Source organism: Micromys minutus, assembly GCF_963924665.1.
Source record: "Micromys minutus genome assembly, chromosome: 1".
Classification (NCBI taxonomy): Eukaryota; Metazoa; Chordata; class Mammalia; order Rodentia; family Muridae; genus Micromys; species Micromys minutus.
The window spans coordinates 26,349,901-26,372,097 of record NC_137969.1 but is presented as its reverse complement, the minus strand read 5'-3'; the positions used below and the strand labels follow the sequence as shown (position 1 = coordinate 26,372,097).

Here is a 22,197-nt window from a genome sequence, read left to right as displayed (position 1 = left end):
TTGGCTGTCATTTGCAAATGTTTCATAAGCCTCAACCTCACTGAGTTCACAGCCTCTGTTAGAATTAAAAGCATGTTCTACATTTAGAGACTGGTCAAGGCACTACACTTATTACAGATGAAAGTCAAGTGTGACCTAGTTGCTTAAGAATTTTGCTTTGGTTTTGCCTTTTGCCCCTGTACTCAAGGTACCAGTGTTCTTAAAAGGGCATCAGCCAACCCATGGATAACTCTGGCAGATTTAGTATTAAAACCAAAAACATCATTTGATCCTTACTTCTTGTCCACAAACACTTCTGTCTTAAGTAAAATTCAGTGTTGACACCCAGACAGATTTTTCTCAGTCTATACAAAAGCAAAAAATATGTAGCTTTAAAAAAAAAAAATGTCAATCTAAAGAAACCCAAGAAGGGTTTACAGGCAAGAAGCTTAAGATGTTAGGTAAACTGGCGCACACCTTTAATCCCAGCACTCTAGAGACAAAAACAAGTGGGTTTCTGTGAGTTTAAGTCCAGCTTATATAGTAAGTTCTAAGACAGCCAGGGCTTCATACCAAAAATCATGTCTCAAAATGGGTGAGAGACAAGATATAAAATCTAAATGCATACATAATGACCAAAGGCATACAATTGAAACATTGTGAAAGAAAAAGATCAAAAGTTAAATGTCAAAAGAAAAACATGAGACAGATAATAACCTATATAGAACTACCCACAAAAGAAATTGGTGAATTTATAGCATGTGGGCCAGTGGTGGTGCACTCCTTAAAGCCCAGGACTAAAGAGGTGAGGCAGTCAGCGAGTTGGAAGCCAGCCTGGTCCACAAAGGATTCCGGGGCTTTTTTTAATTTAAAAAAAAAAAAAAAAAAAAAAAAAAAAAAAAAAAAAAAACCTGTCTCTGGGGGAGAAAAAGGATGCCTAAGAGAAAATGGTAGTCAAAAAGGTTTACATGCGTATGCATATATGTGAACTGGGAATAGAAGCCAAGATCTCATACATACAAGCTAAGAACTGAATCTAAGCAACATCACCTAAAACCAAAACTGATGGCTGGAAATGGCTCAGTTCAACATAACATTTTTTCCATTGGTTTTCTTTTTATATTATTTCCATTTATTTTTCAGACATTGTCTCACTAGGTAGTCCATCCTGTCCTGGGACTTACTTTCTAGACCAGACTAGCCTTGAACTCAGATCCAGCTGCCTTTGCCTCCCAGGTACTGGAATTAAAAGTATGTGCCACCACTGCCTGGCAGGTTTAGCTTTTTTAGTTCTTCATATATTCTACAAGTAATCCTATTAGATGAATAGCTAGTAAGGATTTTCTCCAGTTGTATAGGCCATCTATTTACTCACTTTTTCTTTAGTTTGATGATATTCCATTTGTCAGCTGTTGCTCTATTTCCTGTGTGATCAGTCTTATTCAGAAAGTTCTTTCACATGCCTATTAGTTGAAATAAGTACTCTATCTACTAGCACTTTCAGGGTATCAGGTCTTACATTGAAGTTTATATCTATTTTGAGTTTTGTGCATTTTAAGAGAGAAGGCTCTAATTTCATTTCTTTGTCAGTTTTCCTGGCATCATTTTAAAGATGCTTCTTTTCTCCGATGAATATTTTTGGTATCTTTGTAAAACTTCAGGTTAACTTCATGGACTTATTCCATTGATCTTTGTGTGGTTTTTTTTTTTTTTTTTTTTTTTTTTTTTTTTTTTTTTTTTTTTGTATCAGTATTGTGTTGTTTTTATTAATATTGCTCTAGTATAATTTGCAACTGTATGTGATGTTACCTTCTGCAGTATTATTTTTACTCTGGATTGTTTTGACTGGTTGTACCTCCTTGTATATTTCTGGACCTTTAAGTAAGGTATTCATTTTTCACAATATTCTTCTGATCCATGAGTATGGGGAGGATCTCTTTCTCCCTTTTAGTGTATTCCTTAATTTCTTCAATGTCTTAAAACTTAAAACTTTCATTATAGAGGTCTCTAATACCCTCGGCTAAGTTTATTCTCGGGTTCTGTGTGTCATTTGCTGAACATGATTATCAGCCTGAAGAGTTTCCTTTGGTGGATTCTTTAGGCCATCTTATGTATAGGATTGGTACCATCTGAAAAAGGAGATAATGCTTTTCTTACTGGTATCCCTTCTCTTTTTATATTAGTCTGTCTTCAAGCATTGTTTGGAATAGAAGTGGAAAGAATGGAGACCTTTGTCTTATTCCTGATCTTAGTGGAAATGCTTTGAGGTTTTCTCTAGTATGATGTTGGCTATAAGTTTGTTAAAGGTAGTCTTTATGTTCTCTCCATGTCTAGTCTTTCCATGACTCTGATCTTGAAGAGCTATTGGGTATGTCAAAAGCCTTTTCTACAACTTTCATGTGATTTCTGGGTTTTGGCCCACTTATATTATGAATTACATTTATTGAATTATGTTGAATCATTGGAATAGTCAAAATAGTCATGATAAATGCTTTTCAATGTGATGTTTGTATTTTATTGAGGATTTTTGTATTTACAATTATTAGGGAGATCAGTTTAATTTTTGCATAGGGGTGTGTGTGTGCAGTATTTACCTGATATTGGTATCAGAATAACCAGCTTCATGAAAAGTTTGGAAGAAGCCAGGCATGATGGCACAATCCCAGCACTCTGAAGGCAGAGGGCAGGCAAATCTCTGTGAGTTGAAGGCAAACCTGGTCTACATAGTTCTAGTTCAGGACTACATAGTGAAACCCTGTCTCTGGAAAAGAAAAAATAATACAGGTTCTTAGGGCATATCCCCATAGTTTTCTGAATTATATTTCAGTCTATTGTGATACTTTCCTTTCACCTTCAATTTTATTAATTTGGTTTTCCTCTTTTGATTATTTTTAAGGGTTTTAACATTTTTTTCTAAAATCACCCTCTTCATTTCACTGATTGTTTGATTCTTTTTTAAGTTGTTTCTATTTTATTGATTTCTGCCCTGTGTTTTATTTTTTCTTCTCCTCAGTTCTTAGGGTTTCTTGTTTTTCTAAGACTTTATGGCCTAACAACTTATTTTGGCAGTAATCAAAATATTTTGATACATTTACCACTATAAACTGTCACCTTTTTAAGTTTCCTTCTTGATTCCATTATTGACACATCATCATTAGTAGTATATTACTTAATTTCCATGAGTTTGTATACTTTCTGTTGCTGTTGCTATCCAGCTTTATTTCATTTTTGGTCAGATCAAATACAGGATGTTATTTCAATTTTCTTATATTTGTTGAGACTAGCTTTGTGCTTAATATGTGATCAGTTTTGGGAAGTGCTCTATAAATGTCTCTTAAAGTCATTGTATTTTTGATGACCCCTAGCTCCAGTGTTTCTGTTTAGTTTTTGTCCAAATGACCTATCTGGTAAAAGTAAGGTACTGAAGTCACCCAGTATCACTATGTAAGACTTACTCTGTGGCTTTACATCTAGTGTTTTAAGAAAGTATGTTTGTCTATATTTGGTGCATGTGTATCTATCTATCTTATCTATCTATCTATCTATCTATCTATCTATCTATCTATCTGTCTATCTATGTGCTGAGACAGGGTCTATGTAGCTGCCCTCCAACTCACAGAGATCTGCTTGTTCCTGTGTCCTGATTACTAGGATTAGATGGGTGCACCACTATGAATATAGTTTTCTCTTGACAAATTTTTTTATTGATGAGTATTGATGGAGTGACCTTCCTTATCTCTTCTGGTTTTGGTTTGAAGTCTATTTTGTCACCTACTAGGATAGCTGTGCCTCTTTAGTTTACCAATTCCATTTGCATGGAATAACTTTTCCTACCCTTTTACATTAAGGTGGTATCTCTGTCTTTGATAGTGAGATGTATTTGTTGAAGGCAGCAAAAAAGATGGATCTCTTCTTCTAATACATTCGGCTAATCCAATCTTTTTATTGAAGAATTAAGACTACTAACATTCATTTATTATTGACAGTGTATCGATTTGTTATTCTGCCGATTTTTTTTTAAGCTCGTGTGATTATTTATTTAGTCATATGACTTGTCATTTTTCTATTTCTCTTGAGAACAAAGCATTCTTTCCAGGACCTTCTGTAGAGCTGCCTTAGTTGTCATAATTTTCTTTAGACTTTTTAAAAAAGATTATTTATTCTATGTATATGAGTACTTTTACAGACACCAGAAGAGGGCATCGTATCTCATTAAAGATAATTGTGAGCCACCATTTGGTTGCTGGGAATCGAACTCAGGACCTCTGAAAGAGCAGTCAGTGCTCTTAACCACTGAGCCATCTCTTCCCAGCCCACAGTCAGTATTCTTAACTGCTGAGCCATTTATCTAGCTCTCTTTAGACTATTTTTAACATGAAAATGTTTTATATCTCCTTCAATCTTGATAGGTAGCTTTGCTAGATAATAATGTGGTTTTACAGTTGTGTTCTTTCAGAACTGTATTTCAGAATATATTTTTTAGGCCCTTCTGGCTTTAAAAATGTCTCTGTAAAACATGTTATTCTGATGGGCCTTCTTTTATAGGTAACTTGACCCTTCTCTTTTGCAATTTTCAATAACTTTCTTTTGTCTGTATTTTTGTGTTTTAACTAAAACATGTTTTTAGTTTATTTTCTTACCCTATTTGGTATTCTGTAGGCTTCTTGTATATAACTTGGCATCTCCTTCTTTAGACTCAGAAAACTCTCTTCTATTTTACTGAAAATATTTTCTAGAAGGAGCCAGAGAGATGGCTTAGACCTTTAGAGCACTGGCTTGTTTACCAGTTGACCAGGGTTTGATCTCCAACATGCACACTGTAGCTCACAACTATCTATAATTCCAGTTCCACGGGGCCCAATCCCCCGTCTGGCCTCTGAGCACTGAGCACACGTATGAAACACAGGCATATAGGCCAAATACCCACATACATAAGTGATTTAAGACATTTGTTTTATGCTTTTGGTATAGCATCCCTTTATGCACACAGTTCACTGTTTTTATGGTGTCCCAAAGCTTTCACATGTTCTGTTTACTTTTAAAAAGTCCTCGCTGACCTTAACTGCCTGATCCGATCTTTGTACTGCCTCTTCCAGCCCTAGTTACTCATTTTCCTACATGATCTATTCTGTTGGTGAAGATGTCCACTGAGCTTTTAATTTGCCTTATTGAATGTTTCATTTCTAGCATCATTTCAGTTTGGTTTCTCTTCAGCCGTTCTTTTTATTGAAGTCGATGTTCATTTCTTAGAATAACTTCATCGTTTCATTAGCTTTGTTGTTATTCTCTTGCAGTGCATTCAAGTATTCTTTAAGCTGTTTGAACATATTTATAAACATTCTTTTAAGTTCTTTAGAAATTCTAACAAATCATTCCCATTAGGAGCCAGTACTGTGAAATTAGTAATCTTTAAGGAAGACATATTATCTTGACTTTTCATGTTGATTTTGTTTCTGTGCTGAGACTTGCCCATCTGGAATTAATATGTTGGTTAAATTTTTCTTTCTTTTGTATTTTTTAGTTTTTTTTTTTTTTAATATTCAAGTTCCCTTTATTTCAGTAGTGACATTTACAATGCTCAGGAGAAGAGTAAGTTGTAATAAAGTTGAGGTGTCATTTCCCTCTGTAGGACAGATATTTAGGGCTAGAGGCTCTTTGTATTTGGATCAGCCTTACTCCGGTTCAGATCTGCTCCCTTTGCTGGGTCTGCGCCTTTCACTGAAGCTGGCATGAGATAGGGAACTTACTGAGAACCTGTGGACCTAAACGGGTCAAATCTAGCCCCTCACCCTGAGTCTGAGACTTCTGCTGAAGCAGTGGAAGTCTCGAAGCACCAATGAGTTCTTACCCTGGTTCATGACTAGTTCAGTCTTTAACAGTCCCAACACTGTTTCAAAGTTCCAGGGCTCTTCTGAGACCCAAGGGTAATCTATGAACCCCTTAAATCAAAAGATAGGTTATATACTTCCAATATATAATAACACAGTAAACATTCCCATTTCACAAGGGAGGAATGGGAAGATCAAAATCAATTCTGTGGTTATTTAGCATCTGGAAATCTAGATGGTATCAGTGGGGCTCCTTAGACATCCCTACTCCTTTGCTACCTACAGCCTATGTAAACACATTCTTGGACCAGCTCTGCTCCATGCCTGGACACTAATCTGAGCTCTGCCATTTAATGCTGGGATATTGATGAAGAGACTTCACTCCTTTGCTCTTCTTGACACCTGAATTGAGGCAAGACAGCAGGGATGTTTCTCCTTACCAGCTGGTCTCTCCTTAGTAACCAGAAAACACCCATGGTTCCTGCACACATCCCAGCCCAACACTCAGAGCAACACAGTAGTAAATCATTTATTAGAAAAATAAATGATTAGGAAATAAATGTGCTTTCCCTTTTGGGAATACAAGTGTTTTTGCAAGGTGATGGTACTGGATGCAGCTGCGTGACTCTGCTGTGTTTGGGAAGGTTCTAGCGTACCATGTACACTGTAGTGCAGCACAGATCAGTCAGGGAGTGAGGCACCTCACTTTTCTAAGGATAGAGCTACCATCCTGGAGAGAGGACACTGCTCCCACAGCAACTTCCACTTCCAGCAAGTAGTACAACTCTAGGTGCAAGCAGGCTTCAGAATACTCCCACAACAGATAGCTTGCAGCTTTAAATTGGCAGCTCAGACCAAACTCCACATGAGAAAATTGATGCCCCTGACCCCCTCTCTTCCTCCAGCTCTGTCAGTAGTTACCTCTGACCCAATCTGCTCCATGGCCAAACGAAAACAAAATGACCTACCAGTGACCCTGCCCATTTGGGCCCTCAATCCCAGGAAAATGCAACACACTGAGTTGAAGGCTGAGTCTGAGGACACCCTCCCAACCCCTTAGAGCAGCTATGTTGGTCATGGTCACATAGGTATGGTGGCTCTGTCTCATTGACAGCACTCAGACAGGTGCCTGAGGAATGCCTCGCCTTGCTCATCACTGAAGCACTGCAGGCAGTGAGGGCACTGAAGGTCACCCTGACCTCTCTGGGCTGTGCAGACATGCCCACCCTCTGCAGAAGGTTCCATCTGTTGGGACCTAGACTCAGGCCTCCAGCCACCAGGTGCCACATGTTCCAGTGCATCCATCTCTAAGTACTTGGCAGTTTTGTTCCCTGTATGAATCCGACAGGGTCCTGGCTCCCAGGAGTCCTACAGAGAAGGCAAAGGTTAGTTTACAGGGGCTGTGCTAGAAGTTAACAAAGCCTGACCCTGGGTTCTAACAACTAGAGACACCTCAGAATAGAACTTAAATTCCACTGCCTTGTTTCTTTCTGCATCAAAATGCCTCACCTCCATCAAACATCAATTCTCAGTCACAAGAGTTTCAAGGAGTGTGGAACTAACCTCTGGAATCAAGGTATTTTACGTGGCGCTCTGGGGTTTCTAAAGGCTTAAATTGGAAGACCTCATTCCTCAAATCCTATGCTTCTTGCTGTCTAGATGAAAGTATTGAGTGAACTAAAGAAGTTCTACAGGAACTTGGTCATATCATGAAAGATCAGGCCTGAGTGGAGTTTTCCCCCCCTCCATGAAGTACGAGGTGCCCTGATTGGTGCCCTCAGCCTTAGGATATTCAGTCAAGGAAGTGACCCTGATGCCATGCCCCACTAACACCAGAGTGAGGGAAACAAAGCTGAGGGCAGTGTGGACAGCTGGGCATTAACCGGGGCAAGCAAACTAAGTACCTCGGTGTGATTTGAGGTGCTACGTGGCCTCTGAGACCTACAATGGCAGCTATGAATTTACTCTTGTGCACAGTCTGGCACATGTACACTAAACAAATGCCACAAAGCACCATGGGGCAATAGTGCCCATCACTATGTGTACAGGAGATGGGAGCCTTACTCCAGCACCTGCTCTTGGTATTACTACCTCACATCTGAATTTGATTTTTTTTTCTCAAAGGGACAATGTCTTATCACCCCTGCTTCAGCACCACTATCATACGCTGTCCTCCTTGGGTCGATCAAAGGTGGGTTCTTAAGAGGCTACTACTAATGTAAAAGCCCTGGTCCTCACCAGAAATCTAGCCTTTGGGGCTGATCAGGAATCCCTCAGAGGACCTAGCTTTGTAGACCTAGAACAGGTAAGATCACTCCTCTGGCACATCATTGAAAGACTGCCTGAGAGGCCATCATATTTGACCATACCGTTAGTGACCTTGCAATCTAAAGCCAGCAAACAAACCTACAGGCAAGGCCAAAAGCTCAGCAAACCCACACAGTCATGTTAGGGTATCCCCATTTCTGCCCATGTTGCATGCTAAAAAAAAAAAAAAAAATCTGTCCTATGCCTATAGTCCTGGGGCTTTAGGGGAATAGCCTCCTCTATGGCCATACGACCATGAACAAGCCTGATCTAAAACAAGATCGGAAAACATCCACACTCCATTATAAGATGTCAAAGGGACTGCTGGAGCTAAGCCAAGGCTGTGGGGAGGGTCCTCTGTGACTGCTAAGGCCCCCTGGCACCACCCTCTTGGCCTGTGAATGACCATAGGTTTCTATCAAAATCCTCCATTCATTAGAACTGATGCTTGTGTCCAGCCCCTGATGTGAATTAAGCTTAAGGTTGGTGAACAAAAGTATACACCAGGACATCCCTGTGCCCCTGGTGCTGATGAAGGGAAGCAGAGGCTGAGGCCCAGCAGCTGCTCAAAACAAAACAGTGTGGGTGGCCTTCACATATCTTAATTGGAAACGACTGTTTCAGGGCCCGTTCTGCCTTCTTAGCCTATTGATCTTCAGAGACACCAAGCTGTTAGGACTGTGAGTTCTCTGAAGGAGGCCTGGGGTTTATCACAGGACAGAAGATGGATGAATACTAAGAGGCCAAAATAATGAACCTTTCTTGGGAATTTGCAGAGCAGGAGTCTATCCAGGTAGGAGAAGAGAGAAAAGGCATGTATATGTCCAGCTTTCCATGCCTGAGAGACTTCCACTGACAACATACACCAGCACTAAAACCAGAGGACGTAACAGGCCCACTGGCTATCTTGGAGGACCTCATTTAGTGCTCAGGGCCTGTGTCCTACCTCTGCAAAATAGTACCTAGGGTCTCTACCTCACAAGGACAGACCCAGAACTGCCAGTAAAGCACCCGAGGCTTGGGATATGCTTATGTTGCATGGAAACTGAGCTGAGAGTCAGGAAAGGCCCTGAGGACAGCTAGCCTTTACCAACACAGTTAAATACAGTACCACAGAGAGGCTTTCTATAGCCACACCCTATGCCCAGGAGAAGTTGCTCTGTCCAGGGCTGGGAATGGCATGTCACCAACAGTATTGGCAGCCAATACATCTTTGTTCAAAATTCACAACAAAAAAAAAAAAAAAAGAAAAGAAAATAGATGTAAAGGGAGAAATTCTCTTGTACTCTCTTACCTGTCTCTGGGACACCTGGTACATCAAGGACATGACCTTTTCCTCCAGTTCTTGAATCCTACTATGAGCTCGTTCCCGATCTGCCCTTTCTGATTTGAAGTCATCTTTGTAAGCAAGAATCTGAGAAAAGACAGAATATTCATTCCTATTCCAGGAAGAAGATCCTTGCCTGCCTTCTCCCACTACTCTATAACTGTATCCCACCCAGTTCCACCAAACATTTAGCCCAGGCTGTTCCAAGACACTGCTTGTGCTGTGTAAACAGGCAAACATCCCTGTCGGGGCTGCCCGGAGCCTGAGGACACCTGCTGTTCTAGCATCTGCACTCGTTCCAGCGCAGTGTCCCGGGCCATCTTCACAGCTGTCAGCTCCTGTTTTGCTTCTGCATAGTCACTTATTTTCTCCTCTAACTGTTTGTTAAGCCGGGAAATCTCCTTCTTCATCAGCTCAGGCTCAAGAGGGACCTGCCGCCGCTTCAGCTGTGCATGTAACCCCTTCACATACTCATCCCTACTTGCATCATAACGCTGCCACTTAGCATTGAGGTCTTCTACCTGAAAAGACAGGACCAAAAGAGACTTTTGTTCAAGCCAACATGGAGCTGTGGTTGTCAGCAATAATTTACCAAGTAAGGTTTTCCTAAGGAAAAGGCTGCCTTCCCTTCCCTTCTTTTGTATAGAGAAAGTTCTAAGCCTACCTGAGAACCTGATACATTATATTCATATGAATGTTCTGTTGTTGGGTTTGGTTTGGTTTTTCCAGACATGGTTTCTCCATTGGAACTCTCTGTAGACCAGGTTGACCTTGTACTCACAGAGATCCACCTGCCTCTGCCTCCCACATCCTGGGATTAAAGGTATATACCACCACCACCCAGCCATATTAATGATCTAAAAATATGTGAATTCAGTGTAATTTCCCTGCCTTAAAAACTGCTTCCCAAAGGAGAGAAAAACCAAAACTTGGCTGGAGAGATGGCTCAGCACTAACTGTTCTTCCAGAGGTCCTGAGTTCAATTCCCAGCAACCATATGGTGGCTCACAACCATCTATAATGAACATCCGATGCCCTCTTCTGGTGTCTGAAGACAGCAACAGTGTACTCACATACATGAAATAAATAAATAAATCTAAAAAGCAAGCAAACAACTACAAAACCCAAAACCACTTCTGGAGGCAGTGGCTCAGCCAGTCAAGTACTTGCTGAAAATGCTTGAAGACCTGATTATAGATTGCCCACATCCATGTAAAAGTTGGAAATCACAAATGTGTCAGCAATACCAGAGCTGGCCATGGGGAGGCAGTCAGATTCCTGGAGCTCATTGACCAGCCAGCTTAGCCAAATCTATATGCTCCAGATTCAGCAAGAGACCTTGTTGCAAAATAAGGTGAGGTACAATTGCCTGGTGTCACTTTTTAGCCTCCTCATGCAAGTACAAACATATATAACACACACACTCAAAACTACTTCCTGATGGTAATTCTTGTACTTCCTTTATTGACTACTTCATTCTAGAAGGACAGAGAAAATCAGGAACTATATCCTCTGTGGCAGAATTGAGACTGGGTGTATCAAGTTAAAGCAGCCAGGGGGCAGATGTCACCTCTAGGCACCAGCATAAAAAAAAAAAAAAAAAAAAAAAAAAAAAAGCCTTCATTTGCCATTTGTCAGGGTTAATGTTCCTCTTCAATGAGATGTTAGATACTCACATGAGTCACCTTCTGTTTTAACAGTCGATTTTCTTCCTGTAACTTCTTAATAACACTGTGGCCAGAAGCATCCTTGCTCGTATGATCTAGCTACATAAGGAAGAGACAAAGAGAAGCCATGTCAGTTGGAGAATATAACATACAGAAATGGAGAGGAAGTTGGAGCTGAGATCATAGGCAGTCACTGCAGCTGCACTGTAGGAGGTGGTGACTGTTCACTTGGTGAAGAAGCAAAACAGATACCAAAAAACAAACTTTGCAAATCCAGCTCCTCGACCCACTCCCAACTGAGGCCAGGACACTGCCTTGGCAGAAGGTCTCTAGGTGTATCACTCTTGACACTGTCTTTGTTCCTTCTTACATACCAACACGAGCTATCTGTACTGTAAATATGGACTAAAATCTGGACTAAACATTTAACTGTCGCCAGCTGGAAGGAAACCATCACAATGCCAGAGCTTACTTATCATCACAGGCAAGAGGGAAGACAGGAACATAGTCTCACTCTGTAACAGAGACATACCCAGCATGCAGGAGGCTTTCCATGTCCTTAGTGAAGCCTGGCCACAGATCTATCTTACCTCCAGCAGAGTCATCAAGACACAAATCCTGCCTATAGACAAGACAACTTATCTGGATGAGGCAACCTAACTTGTGCTTCATACAGGGTTAGAACCAGGGAGGGCATTCAATCACAGAAGCCACACTCCAAACTAACCCCCAACTGTAAAGCATCATAGAACTTTTCTGGCATATACTTTGTATCTCAGAAATCCCAGGCATGCAGCAGGACAGATGGACTGTAACTCATTGACAGTTTTAAGAAATCCCCCAATGGCAGGAAGTACATGTACTAACCCAGGCTGCTGAGAAGCCCCAGATGACTCAGCCAAGTCCAAGGCTGAGAAATGATACTTACCAGACATGGTGTGCCTTGTGCCATAAGCCAGCACTCACCCACCAGCCTACTGAGGCTACTTTGAGATCTTCATGGGGGAATCTTCAAGCGATACAAACTTGGACAAGAGCACCTCCTAGTCAGAAACATATACAACTGTGTTCCTTCTAGAGTGATCTTTTTGTGAAATCTGAGGTGGATGGTTGTTGATGGAGTTTCTCTACACTTTGGAGAAGCTGCTGGTAACTGTGTGTCCCTTTCGTCAGAACACACAGTTTCACAAACACTGCTACAGTCTTAGAGAACTGCCTAGAAAGGATGTGATCTAGAGGCTGTAGGGGGAGGTGTAGGTAAGATGCAGGCTCAGCCTTCTACTGTTATGATTTGAATCACAATTGCCCCTCACAGGCTCATGGTTTGAAAGCTTGACTCCAGCTGATGGTGCTGTTTGTAGAGGCTACAGAAGCCTTAGGAGGTGTAGTGTAGCAGTCAGAAGTAAACCACTAAGGGCAGGCCTTTGAAGATGATGACTTGCACCTAGTCCCACTGCCTCATTGTCTCTCTGCCTCTGTCTCCCTGGCCTCCTTCCTGTCTGCCTCGATGTGAGGACTCTGTCACAGATTCCCATTGCCATGACTTTGGCAACGCCATCCCCACCATGACAGCCTGAAACCCTCCCTGAAGTTATTCTGTTGGTAGTCATAGTAACACAAAAGCTACAAATACACCTACTAGTAACTGAGGCAAGGTATGTCATATGCCAGTTTCTCTGTCAGCTCCACACAGACCAGCACCACCTTCCAGCAGGAAATAAGGTACCATGCCCAGGGCCTGACCTATATTGAGTCTTGGTCCCACCAGTTATGGTCTCCTCCTGACCAGGAGCCCTCTGGTTTGTGAGATCATCTCTCACCATTACTACCTTATGGAGCCCAGTGCTGAAGCCTTAATCATGTTCCTCTCCACCAAGCTTACACAGAGCCATAACCCAAACTACCCTGGCCTGGAGCCACAGAGGGCTCTTCCTGGGTCCCTACCTCAACTTGTCCCTTCTGGTGTCTGGCAGTGTGATAATGAAGAAGCCCTGAGGGTGGCTATATGGCAGTCTAGCTCATGGCAGGCCATGGTGCTGGCAAAGAAGTTCTGGCTCTTCATGAGACCTGTGGCTAGGATGTATGGAGCCTGCAAAAGGCTGGCACTCACATATCTCCAGCAGCTTTCCGTCTGGAGTCTGCATGTGCGGCATGTGGAGGCATTTGTCCTCCTCAGCAGTGTCACCTAGATCTGCCTCAGTTTCTTTGTCAAATACACATGTGACAACACTTCCTGTGGGCAGCACCTCTATTCCCAGCTCTTCCTTCCCCTCTCCTCAGTGCAGAAAAAAACCAAAGTGCCTTCTTCTGACCATCAGGCAGGATCAGCTACAGGCAATACTAGGAGGAGGTGGGCTACAGGTCACACGTTCTACCAGATCTCTCTTGCTGAGCAAGCATATTCTCCCTGAGAAAAGAGTGGGTTCTGCGGCACCCCCAGACCTCAGCGATTGCTCAGGAGTCGTAGAGGACAACAAAGACTCTTGCCACACCATAGTCTTCACTTGATCTAGTTACATGGCCTACCTCAGCAGGGCTTTTCTCCCCAGCATCTCCCTGTGCACGCTGCTGTTCATCCAGACATTTGGCCAGGTGTTGGCACATGTGGGCGGTGGCAGCCAATGTCCTGCGCAGTTGGTGGGTCTCATCAGCCAAGGAGCGGCACAGAACGTCACTGGCGGCTCTGGCTTTCTCCTTCTCTACCACACTTCTCCGAAGCAGGACAACCTCCTTCTCTTGCGCATGCTGAGGCTGGCTCATCAGCAGCTGCATCGCCCTCTCCTTTTCTTCTAGGCGCTCGGTAAGTCTCTCAACTTCCTAAGCAGAAAAGAAGTTGAAAGCACAGTTTCAATGTGTGTGGCAGCACATACCTATAATCCCAGCAGTGGGAAAGCTGAGACCGGAGGATCAAGAATTTGAAGCCAGCCAGGGAGATCCTGTCTAAAAACATGAAGGGGACAGGCAGGTTAAATTAAAACACAGATCGAATAAATGAAGTAATGTTTAAAGCAAAGGTTCAAAACCGGCGTGATAGGGCACCCCTGTAATCCCAGCACTTAGGATGTGCAGGAGTACAAGAAATTCAAGCGATGCTCAACTATATAGCAACTCTGAGGCCAGTCTGGGCTACATGAGGAAGAAAATGTGATGAAAACCTAAGAAACTCTGGCAAGGACAACACATCGTTAGATAATACTAACTCTAAAGGCAGGCTTTAGAGATAATATAGTTAACGTTGGTGTTTTTCATCTCATAATATTTTCAAACCTCATTCAAAATTTAGTCTCAGCCAGGGGTAATGCTGCATACCTTTAATCCCAACTCCTGGAAGGGAGAGTCAGGTATTGTCTTTGAGTCTGAGGCCAGCCTGGTCTACACAAAACAAATTCCAAACAACCAGGGCTACATAGTGAGATCCTGTCTCTAAAAAAAAAAAAAAAAAAAAAAAAAAATTAGTGAGAAGCAGAAACAGGCAGATCTCTGAGTTCAAGGCCAGTCCAACCTGGTCTACAGAGTAACTTCCAAGACAGCCAGGGCTACAATGAAAAACTCTGTCTCAGAAAAAAACAAAACACCAGAAAAATTAGGTACTTAATAAAAATAGGGTATTTGCAACAGCACCTGCCAAAGAACACTAAGGACCACTCCCAAAGGCTGGAAGAGATATAAAGGGGCAGCTGACACCTTGATCTGGTGCTTCTAGGACAGTGAAAAATTAAATCTCTGTTGCTTTAAGTTCACCATTTGTGGTGCATTGTTTAGAAAACTAATAGAGCCTGAAGTCCTAATTACTACTTTAAAAAAAAAAAAAGGCTGGATGTGGTGGCACATGCCTGTAATCCTAGCACTTGGGAAGCTGAGGCAGGAGAACTGCCAAGAGTTTCAGCCAGCCTTCTCTACCTAATGAGTTCCAGGCCAGTCTAAAACAATTATATTATTTTGATTTTTTTTTTTGGACACAAGGTATCTCTCTACAGCTCAGTTGAACCTGAAACACATGTTAGTCTCCCTGCCTCAGGCTTACAGTGTGCTGAGACCCTGGGTCCTTAAGTGGCAATTTATGATGCAGATCTTACATATGGATTATGTTCAAAGACACATCTGGAGTCTTCAAAAAGTTTTCTGTTATCATGTAACAGAAAGAGGATCCAGGAAAAACAAGTCTTAGAATAAGTGAAAAAATCCTAGATATCACAGGAAAGACATTCCATTTCCATTGTGTCTGAACTACCAAAGGTATACACAGTTTACATGGCTATAGGCCTTTCTTTGACGTTAGCATTTTTTGAAGAGCCCTTGCAGTAACTCCCCTTTGAAGAATTTATTCTGGCTTTGATCTCTATTTAAGTTTGTATTTATTTTAACTTTTTTTGTTAAGACAAAGTCTGTCTATATAGTCCAAGCTAACCTCAAGATTGTAATCCTCCTGCCTCAGCCTCCTGAGTGGCTGGAACTATAAGCACACTGTGCACTGCCCTGCTTTTTCACTAGGTTTCTTCTGGAACAAAACCCAAGGCTATCACAGGAACTGTGTGCTGTGTGATGTGCCTGCTTCTGAGCAGCTTTGAACACCTATAGTCTCTCGCCCCTTGTCATTTGCTTGTGAGATTTTTTTTTTCCCACTAGCTCTACCTGCCTAAAGGTAGTATGTCATATGCATAGCTGTGCAGCACTGCGCCTGGTGCCAAGTTTTCATTTTAGATGCCTGTATGTTAGTACGCTCTTGTTCATGCAGATTATTACAGAGGCCAGTAGAGGATGCTGGATCCCTTGGGGCTGATGTCACAGGCACTTGTGGGCCCCTTGATGCTGTGAACCAATCTTAGGTCCTCTACAAGGGCAGTGTGCACTGTTTGTCCGGTTGGTTGGTTTTGGGTTTTAGGTTTTTTTCCCTGAGACAGGGTTTCTCTGGGCAGCCCTGGCTGTCTTCAGACTCAGAGATCTGCCTGCCTCTATCTCCCAAATGCTGGGATTAAAAGTGTGTACCACCACCCCACCCCACAATATTGCTTTCAAATTTGAAACCAGATGCAGTTCTTCTCCTTTTGTTACAAATAAAAAGCAAAGGATTTAAAACATAACAATGTTGCATTCACTAGTGATAATTGCTTTAAAGTCATTCTGTATTTGCATTGAGTTGGCAAGCACAGAATCTCTTTGACATGTGCTAATAGTTACCATGGTGGTTCAAATGAGAATGGCCTCCATGAACTCATGTATTTGAATGTTTAGTTCCAGTCGGTGGAACTGTTTAAGAAGGAATGGGAGGTGTGGCCTCACTGGAAAAGATATGTCAATCACTGGGTGTGGGGGGTGTGCCTTTATCCCCTTTACCAAGCCCCATCTCTTTCTCTGCCACCTGTGGATCAGATAGATGTAAAGCCTCAGCTACTTCTCAGCATGATACCTGCCTGCTGCCCTTCTGCCCCCATGATGGTCATGGACTCACCCTCTGAAACTGTAAACAAGCCCCAAATTAAATACTTTGTTTTGTAACTTGCCTGGGTTATCTCTTCACAGTCATAAAAAAAAGTAAATAAGGCTGTTATTGTATGTAGACATAGAATTATTACATTAATAACTAATAAGTTATACTAGTTACATTAGCCTTGTCCTGCATACCTCTGCAAACCACATAACCAAGAAAGCTACATCATAGAAAAAAAAAAAAGCAACACTGAAATTAAAATGAACAGTTAATTATTTTAACATGGTAATTTTGACACATATTTCTACTGCTAATATAGTTAGTCAATTTGTTTTGGCAGACTGAGGAACCACACAATAATTTTGTAATATTTAGTCTCTGCACTGTTAACAAAATTCCCTAAATAAAATTGCAAATAATTCTTAAAATCCAAGAACAAAATCTGTATGCCAGAGGATATAGGATCAGTAATACTAGGACCATGGACCGGTTCTGTCTAGAGCCTCTAGAGAGCTATACATAAGTATCAGTTGCCTGGCGTAGATACACCTGCACTGAACCTCAGTGGCTGCCAGACTGCAAATGTAGTTCTGTTCTGATTACAGACTGCTCCCTTACCCTAACTGTTCCCACTGATATTCTGGTGACAATTTCTGAGGTGCCTTCAAGTTAGCGCTCTGTACTCATTATGGCTCCTGATGTCACAACACTACATCCGTGGCACAGACCAGGCCACCTCGTCTTGCCCCTTAGCTCTGGGATTTTACAGTCCTCCTTCCAAAAAGAGGGAGACTTGGAGTGGGAAGACCTCTGGCTGCTCTTGGAACTTTAAATGATCCAGAGAGAAACCAATGACAAGATAATATAAAGTAAGCGCCTGAACCCAACAGTACCAAGTATCTACCTTTGCAAAGGAAACACAGGTAAGAAACATGCAAAAAGCATGTGAGATTGTTGTATTCCTTTCTTTATTTTTCAGATATTCTGAAGTTTACCATCAGAAAAAAATTCTTTTTTCCCCCTCTAGAATTTTGTTGTGGCCAGACCTGGTGGCAAACGCCAGAAATACCATCTGCCTGGAAGACAGAGGCAGGGAGAATCCAAACTTATTGCCTGCCTGAGATTCACAGTGAGTTCAAGATCAGTTTGGGTAAAAAGCAAGAAGATAACCAGAGATTCGTGCAGCTCAGTGGTACAGCACTTGCTGGGCTACAGCTTCAATTCCTAGTACAAAGCAGGTGGGGATGGGAGGGAAAAAAGAAAAGAAAAAAAGAAGTCTAGCTGCAGTGGTAATCTCGGAAACAAATATCTTTTACCAGCTACTCTCCTTTCGGGTATATTTCCTTTCCTGGAAAAATCAAGATAGCCATGGACCAAAAGGAACAACATGCCAGCATCCCTCCAAATGTGGGACAAGGTTGTCAGATTTAGAGACAACTGCTACAGGAAAAGACTATTACTCATTTCAGTTCTGTGTGCTTATGGTATCGCACAGGAACCAAATAATACCAAATGACAATGAGAACCAAAGAAGAATTTACATATTATCAGACTGGCACCTGTCACTTCTTCCTCCAACCCAAAACGTGGGTCTTATCTCTCGGAGCTCCAGCCTTCAGAGCCCTATCTCACAGGTCCCTGGCACCCCACACAAGATTCAGAAACCCACATTCCACAGAAAACAAGAACAGAGACCTGCACCTCCCGCCTCATAGCCAACACAAACACACCGGAACCTGAACACATTCCTCAAGGAGCAACGTCTGTCAGGATGTCCATGAGCCAGCCCCTCTTGACGCTGTGTCTCCCTCACGTCCTTTAGAGCCTCTAGTGTCTGTCCCTCAGAACCTTGCACCCTGCTACCCCACCGTTGAGGTTTGAATAAGAATACACCAGGTTTGTATATTTGCATTTTTTAGTCAACAGGGAATAGCACTATTTGAGAAAGAATAGGACACGTGGCCTTGGAGGAACTGTGTCACTGGGGATGGGCTTTGAGCTTTCAAAAGTGTGTCTCTACCTGTGGATCAGGATGTAGCTCTCAGCTACTTTCTCCAGCTCAGCTACTTCAAGCACCAAGCCTGCCTGCTTGCAAACTGCCATGTTCCCCACCATGATGATAATGGACTAACCCCCTGAAACTGTAAGGCAGCCCCCCATTAAATACTTTTTATAAGAGTTGCCTTGGTCATGTGTCTCCTCACAGCAATAAAGCAGTGATTAAAGCAGGTACACAAGCCTTTGGGACCCGAAGCATGTATTGGAGAAGCTCACTACCAACAGAACCATGTGTTCAAAGAACATTCTGCCCCACAGTTCCCTACACTCCTGTATCCCTCACATTCCTCAGACTCCCCCAACACCCCCCCCCCGCGCGCTCCTACAGAACTCCATGAACAAGTTTCCTACAGCAGCACCCCTCAAAGTCGAGAGACTCAGGGGGGTCTGTCCCAAATTAACCTCCATGACATGTCCCATAGAACTGCTCATAACCTCAAGAGCATGTCAGGACTTGGTATTTCTCAAACGTCACAGTCTTACCACCTTGGTGCTCACCAGAAAACCCCATACCCCAGAGATTCCTGCTCAACTCTGCATATCCCTGGGGCCTATGTATGAATCTCGAACTGCTCAGTACCCTGAACTACCCAGACTCTCATCTTCAGACCCAATCCCTCGGCATTATCTGCACCTCAGATCCCCACGCCCTTCAGTCCCTGAACCCTCAGGACCTAGCGCTCCTTAGGAACCACTTGCCTCAGGATCTCGTGTCCCTTCATAACCCAGCTCCTTTAAACCCCCAACGCACCCCTTAAACCACCATGCTCCAGACCTGCACCTCGAGAGCCTCATATCCTCGCGACCCTCAAGACCTCGCGCACCGATGGACTCCGTATCTCACTCTCCAACAAAGTCCCAGGCCACCTTGGGCAGCAGCTCCCGCCCGCCCCGCACCTGCCGCAGTTGGGTCTCCGAAGCGCCTTCCTCCTGCCGCCGCAGCTGCTCACGGAAGCGCTCCACCTGATCCAGAAGTGCGTCCACGAGTGACGGTGCTGTGTGCCCTTCCAGAGCCGCGAGGCGGGTGCGGAGGCTCGCGATAAGGGCGTCACGCGCGGCCAGCTGATCCTTCAGGCGCTGTAATTGCTGGCCGGCCTCGTGGTACAGGCCACAGAGCGCTGCGGCCGCGCTTGGGGACCCGTCCTGTCTACCAGACCTTGCGTCCCCAGACGACATGGCTGTGGGCCTTCCGTGGGGACTCCAACTTCTCTACGCAGCGGGAGCGATAACCGGCCTTCCCGGAACTTTTCCAGCCCCGCCCACTGCCAGAGCCTAATCCGCCTCCACCCACAGCTGGCTCCGCCTCGCGCAGTGCCGGGAGTCTGACTCCGCCCCCGCCCGTAACTGGCTCCGCCTCGCCCTCTGCCGGGAGTCTGACTCCGTCCCGCCCACAGCTGGCTCCGCCTCTCAAGAGCGAGAGTCTGACTCCGCCCCCGCCAACAGCTGGTGCCACCCCTCCCACTCCATGATCTCACTTTCTCTTGACGCACCAGCTCCATTCTAGGTGCTGTCCGCACACAGTCCTAGGCTTGTCACCGTGTCACTACGTCTGAGGAATTTTCCTGGAGTCATCTGCGACCAGGGTGTGGGGCTAGGTATCCTCTGGTACAGCAGTGAAGAAAAGCAAACAAATCCAAGGACTTCAAACTTTGGAGTGTGGTCAGGTTTCATTGACTGGCTCTTTCTTCTTCAGGGACTTGACATGGATTTCTTCATACAGGAACACTAGACTCAGAGAGGTCTTTCCATCCAAAGTACATGGTGGATCCCAGAGTCAGCCACCAAACCCAGGCATGTGCTTAAATTCGAATTAGGATGGCCTTAGCCCTAGAAACTATTCTTCGAGCAGAAGACAGGAGGACTCTGGCCCTTTCCTTCCCACAGCTTCCATACACTTTTCCCACTGGGAAGTCGCTCCTCCGAGAGGATTTTTCAAAGGCTCCTTGCTCAGATCTCATGGAGGTCCCCTCCTTATGTGAGGATGTGTTTCTCCTTCTCTGCCCAGTCTCCTGTTCTCAATATCCTGTGTGCTCACAGCCAAGCTCTGGTTGAGCCTTCAGAAACACACTCACCTGCCAGTATCAAACTATAAGCAAAGCCAGACCTCACAAAGAAGTTATGGGATGGATACTGGGGGTCGCAGACCTGGCTCACTTATGTTCAGCTCCTTAGCCTTCAGAGCCAAAGCTACTGTTCAGAAGAGATGGGTCACAGCTGCTGCCTTCCCTACCTGGTAGAGGTGTTGTGGCACTAGAGAGTGCATGTGTATTTCTTTTCTGTTACAGTGACAAAGGCAGCTTATGGAAGCATTTAAGTGGGATCAAGGGTCAGATGTTTAAAGCTGAGAGTCACATCTTGATCCCCAAGCAGGAGGCAGAGAGCATGCTGAAACCTCAGAATCTCTCAGTGTGGAGTGACACAGCTCTTCCAACAGAGCCATACGTTTCAATCCTTCCCAACTGAGGACCAAGCATCCAAATGTGAGCCTATGTGAGCTGTTCTCATTCAGACTCCCATGAGGTACATGGTAAATGATTGTCAAGCACACTCATTGCTATGGTCATGTAGGGGGGCATCTTGATTGTAGGATGAAGGTGGGGTGGGAGTGGGTACCACACAGAAGAACCCTGACCCAAAGATGATGTGGCTTTAACTCCTCACTGTTTTTGCCCTGTGTAGCCTAGGGTAGACCACTCAAGTGCTTTTGAGGCTGACTGTGAACTGGGAAACAAGACATTGAACAACAAATAAACTTACTCAAATGCTTCTGGGCCACATGTGTTTGAAGTTCAAAATTTTTGATTTTACACGGGTGCACATAATTGAGATTACCTTCCTCTAAAATGGAAGGCAGTAGTGGCACAAGTTTTTTTTTTCTTTTTAAAGATTAATAATTGACTGATTGATTGATTATATATATATATATATACATATATACATATATATATATATAAAAGTCTTCAGACACACCAGAAGAGGGCACCAGATCTCATTACAGATGGTTGTGAGCCACCATGTGGTTGCTGGGATTTGAACTCAGGACACCTGGAAGAGCAGTCAGTGCTCTTAACCACTGAGCCATTGCTCCAGCCTGGCATACACTTTTAATCCCAACACTTGGAGGCAGAGGCTGGTGGATCTCTGTGAGTTTAAGACCAGCCTGGTCTACACAGCAAGTTCCAGGATAGCCGGGACTTCACAGAGAGACACCTGTTTCAAAAAAATCAAACCAACAACAACAACAACAAAAGGAGTCCTGTTCTCAGTGTCTGTGCATATGGGCAGGTCCCACAACAGGCAGTACTTGACCTCTATAACCATATACTCCAGGGCTTCTGACAGACTGCAAAGAAAAAACATGTTGCTTCAGGCTGCTAACACTTGGAAGTCTTTTTAAAAATTGTGTGTGTGTGTGTGTGTGTGTGTGTGTGTGTGTGTATAACATACATGTGTGCTTGTGTGCATGGTATGTATATGAGTATATATATATGTATATATATATATAGTATACACGTATGTGTGTGTGATATGTGGGTATGTATATATAGCACACACCTGTGGGTGTATGTGTGTTGTAGAGGTCAAAGGTTGATGTTGAGTGTC

General features: G+C 43.5%; 1 protein-coding gene across 1 annotated transcript; it reads right to left on the bottom strand.

The window, feature by feature from the left end:
• Positions 1-6,411: 6,411 nt before the first annotated feature.
• On the bottom strand, positions 6,412-19,829 carry TNIP2 (TNFAIP3 interacting protein 2). Its single transcript, XM_080941430.1, has 6 exons — positions 19,492-19,829; positions 13,635-13,925; positions 11,118-11,207; positions 9,714-9,962; positions 9,409-9,528; positions 6,412-7,175 (listed from the first exon to the last, which is right to left on the bottom strand). Exons 1-6 carry the CDS (start codon positions 19,768-19,770, stop codon positions 6,912-6,914), a joined length of 1,293 nt encoding a protein of 430 aa, XP_080797556.1. The 5' UTR covers positions 19,771-19,829; the 3' UTR covers positions 6,412-6,911.
• Positions 19,830-22,197: the final 2,368 nt, after the last annotated feature.